General features: G+C 61.6%; 1 protein-coding gene across 2 annotated transcripts; it reads right to left on the reverse strand.

Annotated features, from left to right (window-relative positions):
• Window positions 1-412: 412 nt before the first annotated feature.
• Window positions 413-8,776, reverse strand: PKP3 (plakophilin 3). Of its 2 annotated transcripts, XM_005227345.5 has the most exons (14): window positions 8,671-8,776; window positions 6,994-7,189; window positions 5,005-5,081; window positions 4,246-4,871; window positions 4,035-4,158; window positions 3,522-3,726; window positions 3,005-3,179; window positions 2,446-2,563; window positions 2,206-2,373; window positions 1,941-2,126; window positions 1,563-1,716; window positions 1,152-1,344; window positions 968-1,055; window positions 413-792 (listed from the first exon to the last, which is right to left on the reverse strand). In XM_005227345.5, the coding sequence occupies exons 1-14, from the start codon at window positions 8,749-8,751 to the stop codon at window positions 757-759; spliced, it is 2,427 nt and encodes an 808-aa protein (XP_005227402.1). In that variant the 5' UTR covers window positions 8,752-8,776; the 3' UTR covers window positions 413-756. The 2 variants fall into 2 exon arrangements, with proteins under 2 accessions (XP_005227402.1, NP_001070326.1); NM_001076858.1 differs by lacking the exon at window positions 8,671-8,776 and having other exon boundaries at window positions 6,994-7,304.
• Between the last annotated feature and the right edge of the window lie 7,100 nt (window positions 8,777-15,876).

Consider the following 15,876-nt stretch of genomic DNA (forward strand, 5'->3'; position numbering starts at 1 on the left):
TGCGGAGGAGTCCCAGAGCTCCTGGACCCCAAGCCTCAGACAGTATGAGTGAAGCTGTCAGGCACCCCCAGAGCGGGGCAAGGTAGAGAGACATTGGGGTGCAGGTGCCACGTGAGCACAACCCAGCAGGGTGGCACTAAAGTCAGCAGTGGGCACACTGCCCCAGAAGAGGTCATTCCTCTGCACACGTGTCTCATTCAGCTCGAGGCTGCCTCTGCTGTCCACCTCCGCCCTCTGCCGGCTCTCCTGCTGTTGGGACGCTCCCTCCCCCGGTCCTGTGTCCCCTGACCAGAGAAATCTGTGCATGGGCCCGGGGGGAGTGTCCTCAGGGGCAAGCACGGCTGTGCTTGGGGACACTATTGCATCCTTGGACCTGACCCCAGACCTGACCAGCCAAGGAAGCACGAGGGGCTGTGTTCACGGCCACCTTTATTCCCACTGCTGGCTGTCCCAAGGCACCGCTGGGCCACAGCCAGCACCACCTCTTCCAGTGTGACCTGGCCACCACCCCACGCATCAGAGCAGCCTCAAGCCCTGCCCCCCCATGCCCCGCAGAAGCCAATTCCCCAGCTGCAAGCCCTCGTTCCCCTCCCCCGTGGCCCAGGCCTTCACATTGCATGTGGACAGGGCTCCAGCGAGAGGCCCCTGGGCCATCCTCAACCTTCTCCTCCAGGCCGGCTGGCGAGCAGCCCTGAGCTGAGCCCTTCCCTAGGAGGCTGGGTCACATCGCACTCTCCTTCTTCAGGAAGGCTTCGCCTACGGCCCCAGGAAGTCCTCCTTCCGGTAGCCCTTCTGCAGTGGAGAGGGGACCCACAGTCAGGGCTGTGCTGCCCCGCGTCCAGTGTGCTGGCAGCAGGCCCTGGCCGTCCAGGCCTCCTGTGCAGCGTGGCTTCCCTGTCCCTCCCTCCTGTCCCGCCTCCGTGCCCCACACTTGCAGCCCCGCCTGCCCTGGGCCACGGGAACATACCGCCCGGAAGTCTCGGTGGAGCTTGTTGTACTGCCACAGGTTGGCCAAGAGGCTAGAGGCCGCCCGGGAGGACTTCTCACTGTCAGGGCTGGGGGGTGGGGGGCAGGGGTCAGCGGGGTGACAGGCATGGCCAGAAGGCAGGGGCAGCCGGGGGGCAGGGTGGGCACAGGGTTTGGGCCCTGACCTGTCCCGCTTCTTCTTGATGAAGACCAGCTTGCGGAGCCCGTCGAAGTAGAGCAGGTCCCGGGCGGCCACGGGACTGGCCACCACGAGGTTGTTGAGGACAGCTATGATGTTTATCAGCACGTCGGCTGGAGGAGACTTCTCACCCACGCTGCCGGGCAGCTTCTCGATCAGGTGACTCACCAGCTTGGTGGCTGCCGGGAGGTCGGGGAGGTGGGTCTCCACCGCCCTTCCCCCCGCCGCCCCCTTGGCACCTGCCGTCCCCTGCTCCCCCAGGGAGCTGGCGCGCCTGCCTGTCCACTGACCCCGGCCTCCCAGAAGCTGGCCCCAGGGCGGCAGTAAAGGCAGAGTCCAGGTGAGCGCCTGGTCCACAGGGGAGGCGGAACCCAGGCTGTGGGACGGCCAGACTCACACATCTCATCCTTGTTCCTGGCGTTTCGGGACAGGTTTCGGATGAGGCCTGTCAGTGAGCGCAGCTGGTGGTGGTCAGCGGTCCGAACTCGGTCCAGCAGCGGGTTCAGTATGCGCTCCTGCTCCAGAGCCAGCCGGCTCAGCACCCCCGCCCACTGCCGGCAGGAGGAGGGCGGTGAGTGAGGTGCTTGGCGCCCCGAGCTGCCCGCGGGTCAGGCCCTGCCAGCCCAGACCTCCTGGCGCCTCCCTCAAGTCTGGCACAGAACCCACGTCCTCAGGAGCCGAGGCCTGTGCCGTCTGCGGCGCTGACCTCACACTCCTGCTGCCGCTCAGCGGCCCCTGCCTTCCCGTCCTGTCCGGCCTGGCCCCACCGCCTTACCCTGCGGTCCCCTGCGGTGATGTTCTGCAGCGCCCCGGCTGCTGCCTCGGTCGTGTGCCGGTTGAGCTCACAGCGCTGCAGCAGCCGGTTGTACAGCCCCACGATCTGGGGGCTCCACAGCCACTCGAGGCCCTTGGGGTCCTTAGACACCTCGGCAAAGGTGAGCGCGTCGGCCGTGAGGGGCAGCTGGGCAGGAGGGCACAGAGGGTCAGCTGAGGTCGCCTGGGACCCCTGCTTCTGCCCGCCCGCCCCAGTCTGGGCCCACCTCTCGGAGCCGCCGGCTCTGTGGAGTGAAGCAGCCCACCGCCTCGCCTGGGGGTACCCCCATGTCCTGGCGGCCCCGGCCCTCCAGCCGCTGAAGGGCCGAGGGCGGCATCTCGTCGTACAGGCGGTAGGACAGGTTCCTCAGCACGCACACGGCGTTCTCCACACTCTGTGGACGGAGGGGGCCGCGGTCAGGGCGGGCTGGCACCCCCGGGGCCCCCGGGCCCAGGCCGACCCTCACCTTATCCTCACACTTGCCCACGTCCAGGGCGTGGTTGATGTAGGTGACCAGGGCGTCCACCAGCCCGTGACACTCACGCATTTTCTGGCGAGTGGCCTGGGAGGCGGAGCTGAGGTTCCTGCGGGTGGAGACAGGTGAGAGGCCGGCACAGGGACCCCAGGCAGAGCCACCCCACAGCGAGCTGAACCCGAGGCTGAGCTCCTGGGCCCCGATTCCCTCCCCACCGCGCGCTGGGCCTGCCCCCAGCAGCTCCTGCTCCTGGCCCCTGTTGGACACTGTCGCTCCCACGCTTTTGCACGCCTGCCCCCATCCACTCCTCAAACCATCTGGGGTCGGGGCAGGTTAGAAATGTCAGATCAAGTCCCTGATTTAAAGAAACCTGAGCCTGCAGTCTGTTGACATCTGGCTGGGGGGAGGACACCTGGTGACCCACTCCACTCGTGGGTCAGCACCTCTGCCTTGCTGGATTCGTCCACTTCCCCCAGAGCCCCCGCCCCCCGCAACCCAGTGGCTCCGCCTTGTCCCTCGGACCTCAGGGCCCCACGGCCGCCCGGCGCACCTGAGGAAGCCGGTGGCGTTGTAGAATATCTCGGCTTCAGAGGCGTTCTGCTGGATGAGGGGTGGCCCGCCCGCCCCCGACAGGGGGCTCAGCACCAGATCTGTGAGCTGCTCCAGCGTGTCCCGGGCCAGGCGGTCCTTCAGGTGGTCGCTGGAGGACAGGTTCCACAGGATCCCTGTGGTGGGTGGGCCACAGTCGTGGTCAGGCACCACCTCTGGGGACCTCCGAGGCCTCCAGCCCCTCTGTCTTCCTCAGGTGGTAGGGAGGAGGCTCCTGACCTGTCCCTGCGGGGCACTGCCAGCCTCACCCACCAGCCTTCCTGGGGACAGCCTGGGTGTGACCCAGAGGGTCACGGGGCTGCGGTAGGGCAGAGAGGACGACCCTTGGGGACACGAGCCCTGGGGTGGAGGCTGGCTCTAAAGAGATGTGCCAAGGCATGGCCGTGGGGTCCGAGGGAAGAGGCGGCGGGAGGTGCGGGAGGGGGTGGGGGGCGGGTAGCGGGCGGGGACCAGGCCACCTGTGACGTTCTTGCGGAGCTCGTCGTCCTGCTCCCGCAGCGCCCGCAGCAGCTCGAAGATGCCGTTCTCCTCCACCAGGGCCAGCTTGTTGTCCGCGTTGTCGTAGACGAGGTTGCGCATGGCGCCTGTGGCGTGGCGCTGCACTTCCTGGTTGGCGTGGTTGAAGAGCTTCACCAGCCTGGGCACAGCCTGCAGGCTGCGGGCCTGCGGGCACAGGCATGCGGGTGTTAACAAGCGTGCACGCGACGGATGGGTGTGTGCAGAGGTGTGCAGCTGTAGGCAGGTGTGTACAGTGACAGGCGTGCGTGTCTATATTCAGGTGTGTGCACAGGTGTGCGGTGTCAGCGTGTGTGTTTGGACACGTGTAAGTCCAGCCCTCCCACCCTTCCTCTGCTGGGGATGCTCTGGGTAGGCCCAGGTCTGCCCAGTCAGTTTGGGGGTCAGCGAGGGCGGTTAGGGACCAGAGCACTGAGTGAGGCGGGTCCGTGGGCGTGGTCGGCAGGGACGGTCACCTGCTTCTTGGCGGCTGCATCGCTGTAACACTTGTGCTGAATGTAGGCAGCTCCCAGCACCTGCAGGTTGGGATCTGAGGCCATGAGGTACTTGACTGCTGAGGGCAGGTCGATGTCATCGAATCTGCAGAGACAAGAGCCGGGTTAGGCTGATCTGAGGATGGACTGGGGTTCTGGCAGAGGCTACCCCCGCAAACCCGGCCCAGCTCACCCGCTGCTGAGCCTCTGCAGGGTGCGGTGGCCGCCGTAGCTGTCCAGCCCGCGCATGTCCGGCAGGTGGCCCGAGTCACCGAGGCTGAGGCTGCGCACAGATGGTGCGCGGGTCACGGGCTCCAGGACGCCCCCGGGCCCGCCCGCAGCCACTCCACGGCTGCGGTGGCTGCTTTGAAACCGCTGCAGGGTCCGCATGGCAGGGGCACGGATGGTCCGGCTGGGTGGTCCCTCGGTAGCCTCCGGCCAGTCCAGGCCCCCAGCCCGGCTAGAGCTGGAGCTGGCCCGGCGCTCGTAGGCAAAGGCCCTGTAGGAGGACGTGGCTGCCGGCTCCAGCTGCTCGGACACCACGCTGTATCGGTCGTCTGGGCCCCCGGCCCCCAGCCTCAGTGAGCGCAGGGACAAGGTGTCGTAATCTGCCCGGCTGCCTGCCCCACCACGCTCGTGGAAGGACACAGGCCGGGCGGGCACTGGTGCAGTGGGCGGGGCACCCCGGTACCCTGCAGCCCCAAAGGCACCACCCCCGTTGTGGACGGAGCTTAGCCTCCGACTGGAGCTCAGGTCCACGGCCGAGCGGGAAGACCAGGAGGCGGGGCTGTAGGTGGGCTTGGCGATGGGCCGGAAGGTCTGTGGGGCAGGGAGGGGAGGGGACGGCAGTGAGGGGCCATGGGGGCTCAGCGGGCCCCTCTTCCCGACCACGGAGCCCAGCCCCCCTCGGAACCTCCACCTCAGGGGTCCGGGCTAGAGGGGCGTCACTCACCGAGGTTTCCCCGCCCAGGCCCTGGGAGCGAGAGCTGAAGCCGGCCTGCAAGGTGTGGTACTGAGCCCTGGATGCACCTGTAGACGGGGCAGGGGCAGCACAGCCCGCTGGGGCGACGGCAGGCGCTGGCCTCCTGCCTCCCCTCCACCCTGAGGCTGGCAGGGCAGCCCCCCGGCCCCCAGGGGGGACAGACGCGCTCACCCTGCTGACCTCCTGGCAGCCTGGGGAGTGTGCCTGGCCCCCTCGCCCAGGAAGCCGCACGGACCCCTATGGGCCTGGCCTGTGCTGTTGGCCACACGACGGTGACACTGCAGTGCTTAGGGACACGCTGTGTCCTGGGGTTGGGCCCCTGACCCACCTGGCAGGGCCATCCCCACGCCCGGCACACACAAGCCCAGGGCACAGGAGCCAGCCAGACTGCATGGTGAATGGACAGGGCGGGTGGGCGGAGGGCGGAGGGAAGGGGGCAGCCTGGACCGCCAGAACATGGCGGGTGGGTGAACAGACTGGCACATGAGTGAGTATCTAGGCCAGGAGAATGGAGAGACGCTGAAGGAACAACTAAATGGACATGCAGATGGACAGGCAGGCGGCAAGAGCTGAGAACACCCTGAGAGGAGCGGAGCAAAGGTCACACCAGGCAGCACCACGGGAGCCCGGCTGGGGTGGCTTCACCTGCTGGGCAGGGCCTTCAGATGGGGAGGGGGTTCCTGAGTCCCACCCGCCCAAGGCCAAGGTAGAAAGACTGGGCAGAAGGGACTCAGGGCAGGGGTGAAGGGGAGGGGGCCCCCTCCCAGCCTCTGGCTCAGCTAGGTCTGGGGGGACTCCCCGAACTGGCAGACCCGCCCTGGTTAATGAGGCTTCTGGGCAGGGGCTATTAACCCTTTGATGCCAGGGAGGCTCAGCCTGGGGGGACACACCCCCGGCCTGGGGACCTTACCCCCACCCCAAAATTATAATCCTCTTCCCCCTAATTGCCAGGGTAGCTGGGGTGGTAATTAACCCCTCCCTTTTCCCTCCTCTACCCCATGACCCTTGGGCATCCAGCTGGGCCACCAGCAAGGCTGAGAGGCCCAGGCCGGGGAGGACTCAGGAACCCGGCGGCCCCTACGCTGACCCGCATCTCCCAACCGGCACTGGAGGCCGGTACTGGGAAGGGCCCTCGAGCATCTGCCACCGGGGCTTGACCCTGACATCCCACAGGCTCTCCTTCCCGCCTGACCTTGGTGCCTGCTGCTGTGGCCTGGCAAGGAGGGGATGACATTCCCAGAAGCGCCCTGAGCTCGCTGCAACACTCATGCATATGCATGCCCGGTGGAGCTGGGTCTCTGCACGCAGGGGGCTGCCTGGCCCCAAGGGCGTTCCCCGTGGGCTCTTCTCAGCGGGAGTATCCGGGTCGCTCTGGCAGGCCCTCCACCCCCCGCCCCACAATCCCGCAGGGAGACCCTGGCCCCGACAGGCAGTGGCTTTCCCCCAGGAGCTCCAGACCCCGCCCCTCACCGTTCTGTCTGCTCATTCCCAAGGGGCCAGGGGTGGACGCTAGAGTCTGGGTGTCTGTGTCTCTGTGTGTCTGTGTCTCTCGGGGACTGACGTGTGTGTCCGTGTGTCTCTGAGACTGCGTGTGAGCCCGTGGGATGTGGGACGTGTGCGTGTCCTGACTTTGCCGACCGAGATGGGCCCAGCCAGCCGGCCGGCCATGTGCCGCTTCTCCCATGTCTGGCTGGGGCAGGGGGCTCAGGGCACAGGGGACAGGTGGGGCCCACCCTGGCTCACGCTGAGGACCCCAGGGTCCCTGCTGGGAGGTAGAGGCCACACCCATGGCGTCTCCCACGCCTGGCGGGGTGGGGCGGTGACTCAAGGCGGCCTGGGTGAGTCAGGGAGCTGAACCCGGAGTCGCCCCACGGCGGCCTCCAGCCTTGGCACCACCACGCCCCTGGGGCCACCCCCACCTGCCACCCTCCGGTGCCCACCTGGCCCGCATCCGCCTACCTCTGGCCGCCTCGGCTGCCCCGTCGGGCTCAGCGGGCCCATTGTGCCGTGGCTGCTGGCCCAGCTGCAGCAGGCGCGCGCGGACCTGCTCCTGGACGCGGGCCGCCCTCAGCCGCTCTGCCTCCGGCCCCTCGGCGCCCCGGCGGTCCAGCTGCAGATCCGAGGGCAGCGCCAGGGAGCACACGCCCGCCTCGGGCTGCAGGGCGGAGAGCAGGAAGTTACCGTCCTGCATGGCGGCGGGCACCGGGCGGTCGGCCTGGCCTGGGCCCCGTCGCCACCTCCAGCCCGAGCTGTCTCGCCGTCTCTTCCCGCGCGGCCCTGTCCCTGAAGTCCCCTCCCCTCTGGCCTCGCCCAGGGCTGGCTCAGAGGCCGACACCGCCCAGCCCTGAGCTCAGCGAGGGGCGGGGACACCTGGGCCAGGTGGGAGGGCGGGGCTGCTCAAGGTGGAATTCGGCGGAAGAGCAGGCCCTGCGCGTCACCCTGCCTTCCGCCCATCCCGGACGCAGCAAGGGTCTGTGCCTTTCTCCCCTGCCTGTAAGGCCACAGCTGCTCCTTTGGGCCTACTGTCCCGAGCGCTGGGAAAGGTCCCAGGGCGGCCACCTCGGGGAGTCAGGGCCAGGGCCCTCCCTGCCCGGGGAACCGGGTGCTCTGGGAAACTCCGAGGACCAGGCAGCCAACCTGAGGCCTGTGGGAGGCCTAGCAGGGTTTGGGCGCCAAGGGACTGAGTTGAGGATTGAAGGCTTGGGGTGGAGCTTCTGGGTGAAGAGGGCTCGACGGAGTCAGTCCTTGGTGCCCAAGAGACCCCAGAAGCAGGAGGCTAGATGGGCCCACCGCAAGCTCATGACCCTCCAGATATCCATCCCGTAGACCCTGGAAGTCACCCCTAACCCTCTCCTCTGCAGAGGCCTCCAAAGGGCTGGCTGGGCCCTCTCTGGTCCCCTCCCAGGCTTCTGCCCCCCAGGCTGTGGGGGTGGGAGGCAGTTCCCAACACGTGAGTCAGGGTTCAGCTCAGTGGGGGCAGGCGGGGCTGCCCCGGGGGGTTGACTCAGAGGGGCCCTCCTGCCCGGGCTGGGGACGCAGGGAGGAACTGGCAGTCCAGGCCAGCAGGGACCCGGAGGGCTGGAGCTGCATGGACAGGGGCGGCCCAGGGGTCAGAGCAGGAGTGAGAGCCCGGCAGAGCGGGGCTTGCCCCAAAGTCTCCCTGGAGCGTCCCCACCAGCCAGACCGCCCGCTCCAAGGCCTCCTGGGGAGGCTTGCATGGGATCCAGGACAGGCCCCTGGCGGGCTGAGTGGGGCGAGGGCTGAGCCCAGGAGGGCTGGGGGGCAGGGGCCCAGCGGCTTCGTGTTCTTCCTGGGCTCCCCTCGCAGAGTCACCGTGGGCCCACCCTCACCGGCCTTCCTTCCTGTGGGACACCCTTACCCTGGGCCCTGGGTCCCTGAAGGCAGGGGACATGGTCCCAGGTGGGAATGGTGGCTGGGGGCAGTGGCCTGGGGGTGAGGTGGGGTCGGGTCAGGAGGCAGCCCTAGGGGTGAGGTCAGTGCTGGGGAGGAGACTGGGGAGGGAGGCAGAAGTCAGTGTCAGGGGTGAGAGGGGTCGAGGAGGGTCCCTGGGAAGGTCCAGGTGATGCCTGGGGTGGAGCCGCTGGGCAGAGGGGATGCACAGGGTGGGTGACCTACCCTGCTGGCGGTCCGGAGACTGCTGGCCCCGGGGCTCACCCCGGAGACGGCTGCTGCGAGCTGAGGAGTCCTGGGCTGCATCCCGGGCCCAGCACTGCTGCTGGGGCCTCGCTGTGGGCCAGGACTGCGGGGGCACCAGGAGGGCGGGGTGGGAACGCTTGCACGCCCAACCAGCTCATCAGACCGGTTGCTTCCCTGGGAGTAGTGTTTTGTGTGGAAAAATCCCGGGAGACAAGTTTGTGCGGCACTGAGTGCGCTTGGAGGAGGTCGCCTGGCACGGGCCTGGGGCCCGCCCTGCACTCATCCACCTGGGGCCCAGCCCACCCGGCTGCACACCTGGGGAAGCCAGCCTCCGGGGTGGACTGCAGGTGGGGGTCAGGCAGACACCCCCATGGCCCAGTCTTCCAAGCCTGCAGGGTTCCCAGGGCCAGTTCCCTAGAGCTCGCCCCTCCTCTTGGCAGGGAGGGCTGCAGGTGGTCCCAGGCTGTGCCAAGCCTCCTGGGGACCTGTGCACCCCTCCCACCACCCACCTTGGGTCTCTGCCCTTTGGGACTCCCTGTCCAAGGAAAGCCTGGGGACCCAAGGGAGCTTCCTCTAACCACTGCAGGGCCCGAGGGACCTGCTGTGGCTTAAACCTGTCCCCCCTCAAGCTCAGAGCCCTGACCCACCCCTGGGACCAGCCTTCTGTTCCTGAGAGTCCCCCTCTCTCTGGAGCGAGTGCATGGGGGAGACAGCATAAGGACGATTGGTGCCGGCTTGATGGGTCTTCCTGGGGGGGGGGCATCCCTAGCGGGCAGGGTGGGGGTGGGGGGAGATTAGAAAACCTGGGAATATGCGTTGGAGATCCCAGGACCTGAAGGCCTGGAAGGGTGAGGGATGCTCTTACTTGGGAGGTGGGTGGTGGGGGAGCCTGGACTCTGCCCTGGGGGGTGTGAGGGAAGGGTGTGAGGGCCCAAGGGGCAGGCTAGCATTTACAGTATGGACTGCCTGGGCTGAGAGGTCGGGTTGGGGCGTCTACCGGTGGAGGGGACCCCGAGGTTGGGGATGAGTAGGGGCGGGCTGGAATGAGGACCCTTTGCTGGCTTTGCTGCGCTCACTGCAAAGGGGGAAAGGGCTGCCGGGTGTGTGCAGGCAGAGCTGGAGTAGGTACAGAGGGCCCGGCACCCCACTCGGTCGAGAGCCTGGAGGAGGGCGGAAATGGGGAGAAAAGGTGACGACGCAGACGGCAAAATCATATTAACAAGACTCGGGAGCGCGCTGGAGCGCAGAGAAGTTTAGATCGCACGGCAGGGCCGGGGCGGGTGAGGCGCTCACCGACCCGGGCGCAGCGCAGGGCGGAGGGCGGTGGGCGGGCGCGGGGAGACACCGGGCTTGCTGCTCGCCCTCCGGCCCGCGCGTCCCGGCGCTTCCTGTCCGGGAACTCGCGCCCAGGCTCGAGAACCTTCCAGCGTCCGACGGCTGGGTTCCCGCCAAGTCCAGCTCCGGGCCCGCCTCCGCCACGACGCCTACCGGCGCAGCGCTCGTCCCTCCGGGGCGGGCAGGGCCCGCGCCCCCTGGCGGGAAGGTCGCTGCGGGGACCGCCCCCCCACCCACCTCGCCCAACGCCTCTTCTCAGCCTCCCATCCGCCGGGCTGGTTCTGAGCTCTTCCCAGGTGTGTGACGGACGGACAGAGCGGTGCACACGCAGTGATGCCCGTCAGGACGGCGGGGCAGCCGAGCTCCTCTGGGACAGAGAGGGGAGCCTTGCAGGGCCCCAAAGAGGACCCAGAAGGGAACTGGGGGCCGGAGCTCATGGGTGGGGGACGAGTGCGGGGCATCCTTTGGGTGCTCCAGCGGGGGAGGAGGGGCGTGAGCTGACTGAAGGGAGGCTGGGGAGGCGGTGGCTGGTGCCCGGGTGGCCTGGACCCGGAGGAGGCCCCCGGGGGGCAGGGAGGGTGGAAGGAGGTCTGTGAACCCCGATGCTTCTTCTGGCAGGAGGCCCGCGCTGGGTCCCACGGAGACGCCGGGCACCGCCCACAGGTGCGGGTTTCCGAGAGTGGTCGGTGCTTTGCTCACAGCTTGTTCTCTGTCCTCTCAGGAGCCCCAGCAGGCCGAGCTGGGAGCACTCCATTTTACAGCCCGGGAAACAGGCTCCGCAGGCTAAATAGGTTCCCAGGACTTACAGAGCTAGTCAGGGTGTGTGGAAAGGTCGCCCTGAGCAACAGCAGGCTGGGCTGGGCTGGGCTTGGGCACCGCTGGGTGGGGTCTCAGTAGAACCCATGTAGTCCCCTAGCTAGGGCTGGGCCACCTTCTCCACGGGGTTGAGCCAGGGTTTGTTTGCCTTCTCCTGGTGTTCAGCTTCAGCCTTGTCCTGAAAGGGGTTCCTGCCCCCTGGGCCACCCGGGCAGCTCTTCGCTCTCACCATCTGGATCCGGTGCCGGGGCCCAACAGGCCCGGTGTCGCCTTTCTGCTTGAACAACATCAGGGCTGGGTTGCCCGTCAGCCTCCAACTCCCTTTCCTGCAGGTCCTGCGCCCTGGGGGTCAGTCGGAGCTGGTCCAGCCCAGGGGAGGACGCTGTGTGCCTGCCTGGCACCCGCAGGGGCCTGCACCTCCAAGGCCTATGACTTCTTGTGCACACGTATGGCCAATTTTTCGTTTTAAACTTTCGACAGTGGCCTGTGTTTCTTTCCTTCAGGAACGTTTTCTTCCGCTGTGTCACTGAGGTGTTTTTTCTCTCCTTGTTTCCTGTCTGTTCCGTCTGTGCTCCAGGATCCCTTGTCTCCTCACGGTCTCCTTCAGCTGTCCTTCCCCATCCCCTTTTGTGTGCGTCTCTCAAACTTGTCTTCTGTGTTCCTGACTGGGTTTTAACAATAGCTGTTCCTATTCTTTGAAACTCCTAAAGTGGCTTTCATCACTGTAACGATTTTATTTTTCTCATCTGTTGTTTTTCCCATGTACTGTCAGATAGTTTGAATTTTCTTTGTTTCTGTCACTGATTTTTTAAAGGAGACTTTATTTTTTAGAGCAAGTTTTAGGTTCACAGCAGAACTGAGAGGAAGGTAGAGAGCACCCCCATCTGCCCCTCCCCACCAGGCACAGCTCCCCAGCTGTTGCATCGGCAGGCACGTTTCTTGCAGTCGATGACCCTGCACTGAGAAGCCGTCGTCACCCGGAACTCCTGGCTCACATCAGGCTTCATCCTGGTGCTTTACACGCTGGGGGTTTAGACAAGTTGACAGTGATGTGCGCCATCACAGTCCCGTGCAGAGTACGGCCGCCGCCCTGAGCACCCTCCGCTCCGCCGGTTCATCTCTCCCTGCCCCTCCCCCAGCCTCTGGCAGCCACTGATCTTTGTGTTTTCTTTGCAGTTTTGCGTTTTCCAGAATGTCACAGGTTGGAATGTCACAGTATGTGGCCTTTTCTCGTTTGCTTCTTTCACTTAGTTATACGCGCTGAAGTTTCCTTCGTGTCTCGTTGTGGCCTGACAGCTCACTTTTTACATGACTATATTCCATTGTCCAATGTACCACAGTTTCTTCATCCGTTCAGCTATTGAAGTTCATCTTGGTTGTTTCCAGGTTTGGGCAATCATGAATGAAGCTGCTATAAGCATCCTGTGCAGGCTTTTGTGTGGACGTGTTTTCAGCCCCTTTGGGTACCCCCCAGGGGCATGACTGCGGAGCGCGTGGTGAGAGTGCAGTTTGTAAGGAGCTGCCAGCTGTCTCCACGCGGCTGCGCTGTGTGCAGCCCACCCGTGCTGGCTGTGAGCTCCTGCCGCGCCGGTGTCCTCGCTGCACTTGGTTCTGGATTTTGGCCATTCCAGTAGGTGCAGAGTGATACTCATTGTTTTACAGTGTGCATTTCTCTAAGCGGCGGTGCCTCTTTTCATGTGCTCAGATGCCACTTGCATATCTTCTCTGCTGAGGGCTCTGTTAAGATTGTCTGCTCATGTTTCAGTTGGGTCACTCATTTTCTTGTTGGGTTTTAAGAGTTCTTTCTGTATTTTTGAATAACAGTCCTTTGTCAGATATGGCCTTTGCAAGTATCTTTTTCCTAGTCTGTGACTTATCTTCTTATTCTTTTGGTGCTGTCTTTTGCAGAACAGTTTTTCATTCTAATGAAGTTCTGTGTGTCAGCTGAAAGTGAAAAGTGAAAGTCACTCAGTCGTGTCTGACTCTTTGCGGGCCCATGGACTGTAGCCTGCCAGGCTCCTCTGTCCATGGCATTCTCCAGGCCAGAATACTGGAGTACGTTCCCTTCTCCAGGGGAATCTTCTCAACCCAGGGATCAAACCCAGGTCTCCGGCACTGCAGGTGGATTCTTTCCCGTCTGAGCCATCAGGGAAGTCCTTCTTTGTTTTATTTTTGGCTGGCCTGGGTCTTCACCGCACAGGCTTTTCTCTGGTTGCAGGGTGCGGGCTTCTTACCGCGCTGCCTTCTCTCGTTGTGGAGCGCGGTCTCTAGGAAGTGCCAGCTTCAGCGGTTGCAGCTCCCAGGCTCCAGAGAGCAGACTGAATGACCGTGGCACGCGGGCTTGGTCGCTGTGTGGCACGTGGGATCTTCCCAGATCAGGGATCAAACTCCAGGTGGATTCTTTGCCACTGAGCCACCAGGGAAGTCCTCAATTGTTTCTTTTATGGGTCAGCCTTCGTGTTGTATCTACAACATCACCACACCCAAGGTCATCTAGGTTTCCTCCTGCACTGTCTTCTAGAAATTTCATGGTTTTGTGTTTTGCATTTAGGTCTGTGAGTCACCTGGTGTTAATTTTTCTTGTCCAGTTGTCCCAGCACCGTTTGTTGAAAAGACCACTTTGCTCCACTGTACTGCCTGTGCTTCTTTGTCAAAGATCAGTTGACTGCATTTACATGCGTGTTAGGTCGCTTCAGTCTTGTCCAGTTCCTTACGACAAGAACACTGGAGTGGGTGACCATGCCCTCCTCTGGGGGAATCTTCCTACCCAGGGATCAGACGCGCATCTCTCGTGTCTCCTGCATTGGCACGCACGTTCTTTACCACTAGTGCCACCTGGGAAGCCCTGGCTGCTTCTATGTGGGTCTGTTTCCGAGTTCTCTCTTCTGTCCCACTGATCTGTCTACTCTTTTGCCAGTACTACACTGTCTTGATTGCTGCAGCTCTATAGGAGGGCTTGAAGTTGGAGCTCTCAGTCCTTCAAGTTTATTCTTCTCCTTGAATATTATGTTGGTTATTCTGTGTCTTTTACCTCTCCAGGAAAGAATCAGTTAGTTGATTGGTGGGATATTATTTCTTAAATAATTGGAGGAGAAACTGTGCTTATCTGACTCTGCTAACAGAGCAGTTTCACTTACTTATTTGCTGGATCTTTCATTGCAGCGCCTGGACCCTAGTTATGCCGCACGGGCTCAGTAGCTGCGGTGCCTGGGCTGGCTTAGTTGCCCCACCACACGTGAGATCTTAGTTCCCTGACCAGGGACTGAACCCACATCCCCTGCATTAAGAGCTGGGCTTGTAACCACTGGACCAGCAGGGAAGTCCTGGTTGGTGGGGCTTTGATTAGAATTGTATCAAATCTAGAGAGATCACATTGGGAAAAACACAGTGTGACCGTACTGAGTCTTCTGGTCCATGAACATGCACTGTCTTTCCGTTGATTCAGGCCTTTTGATTTCTTTCGTCACAGTCTTGCAGTTTTCTTCATATAGATCTTATATATGTTTTGTTAGATTTTTACCTGGGTATTTATTTTTTGGGGTGCTAATGTAAATGCTGTTTATTATGTTTTAAATTTCAAATTTCAAATAGTTCATTGCTAGTATATAGGAAAGCAACTGACTTTTGTATATTAACCTTGTATCCTGCAACCTTGCTATAATTGATTATTAGTTCCAGGAGTGTCTTTCTTTTTCTTCTAGGCTAATTCTTTTGGATTTTATACATATATGAGTATGTCATCTGCAAACTAAAACAATTGTATTTCTTCTTCCTCAACCTGTAAACCTTTTATTTCCTTTCCTTGTCTTACTGCATTAACTAGTTCTTCCAGTATAATATTGAAAAGAACTGATGAGAAGGATTGAACATTGATTTCTAAAAATTTGCTTAAATGTCAACACTGACATACACCCTCCCCTCCCCTATTCGTGTCCTTGGCAGACTCGCCACCACCTCAGGGCTTTGCTGGGATGTCACTGTCTCAGACTTTTCCTGACCACTATTTACAATGGCAGCCTCACTCAGACTCACTGTTCTTTTTCCTGGCTTTATTTTTCTCTGCAGCAGCTGCCACCAGCTAGTACACTAGACATCTCTTGGCTGTGGCCATCGTCTGCTCCCCCTCACCTTTCGCTGGAATGTAAAGTCTGCAGGGCAGGGCTTCGTGTCTGTCTCATTCACCAGTGTCAGTACCTGGCACATAGCGAGTACTCAGTAGTTGTTGGAATGGGCTAGTAAATCATGATATGTATGTGTTCTAGATTAGATGAGTGTCTGACATTTTTTTTTTCTGCTTCCAGAGGTAATTATTTTTCTGATGTACATGCTTCCCCTGGCTGTTACATCCCCTCTCCCCCTTTTGGCAAAGTGATTGAGGAGGCCTTACAAATAGTTGAGAAGAGAAGAGAAGTGAAAGTCAGAGGAGAAAAGCAAAGACACACCATCAGAACGCAGAGTTCCAAAGAATAGCAAGGAGAGGTAAGAAAGCCTTCCTAAGTGAACAATGGAAAGAAATAAAGGAAAACAATCGAATGGGAAAGACTAGAGATCTATTCAAGAAAATTAGAGATACCAAGGGAACATTTCATATAAAGGTGGGCACACACACAAAAAAGATGGGCACAATAAAGGACAGAAACACTCTAACAGAAGCAGAAGATATTAAAAAGAGGTGGCAAGAATCCACAGAAGAACTATACAAAAAAGATCTTCAGTACCCAAATAATCATGATGGTGTGACCACTCACCTAGAGCCAGACATCCTGGAGTGTGAAGTCAAGTGGGCCTTAGGAAGCATCACTATGAACAAAGCTAGTGGAGATGGTGGAATTCCAGCAGAGCTATTTCAAATCCTAAAAGATGATGCTGTTGCACTCAATATGCCAGCAGATTTGGAAAACTCAGCAGTGACCACAGGACTGGAAAAGGTCGGTTTTCATTCCAGTCCCCAAAAGGCAAAGAATGCCAAAGAATGTTCACACCGCCACACCAGTGCGCTCATCTCACACGCTAGCACAATAACGCTCAAAATCC

This window comes from Bos taurus, chromosome 29 (assembly GCF_002263795.3).
Source record: "Bos taurus isolate L1 Dominette 01449 registration number 42190680 breed Hereford chromosome 29, ARS-UCD2.0, whole genome shotgun sequence".
Lineage (NCBI taxonomy): Eukaryota > Metazoa > Chordata > Mammalia > Artiodactyla > Bovidae > Bos > Bos taurus.

What these genes read in the sequence shown, in the direction of transcription:
- PKP3 (XM_005227345.5), bottom strand. Translation starts at nt 8,751, where the DNA reads ATGCAGCCCAGGACTCCTCAGCTCGCAGCAGCCGTCTCCGGGGTGAGC. An exon ending in AACGCCACCGGCTTCCTCAG is followed by an intron (nt 2,564 to 3,004) that starts GTGCGCCGGGCG and finishes CTCCACCCGCAG; the next exon opens with GAACCTCAGCTCCGCCTCCC. An exon ending in AGAGCCGGCGGCTCCGAGAG is followed by an intron (nt 2,127 to 2,205) that starts GTGGGCCCAGAC and finishes CCTCCTGCCCAG; the next exon opens with CTGCCCCTCACGGCCGACGC.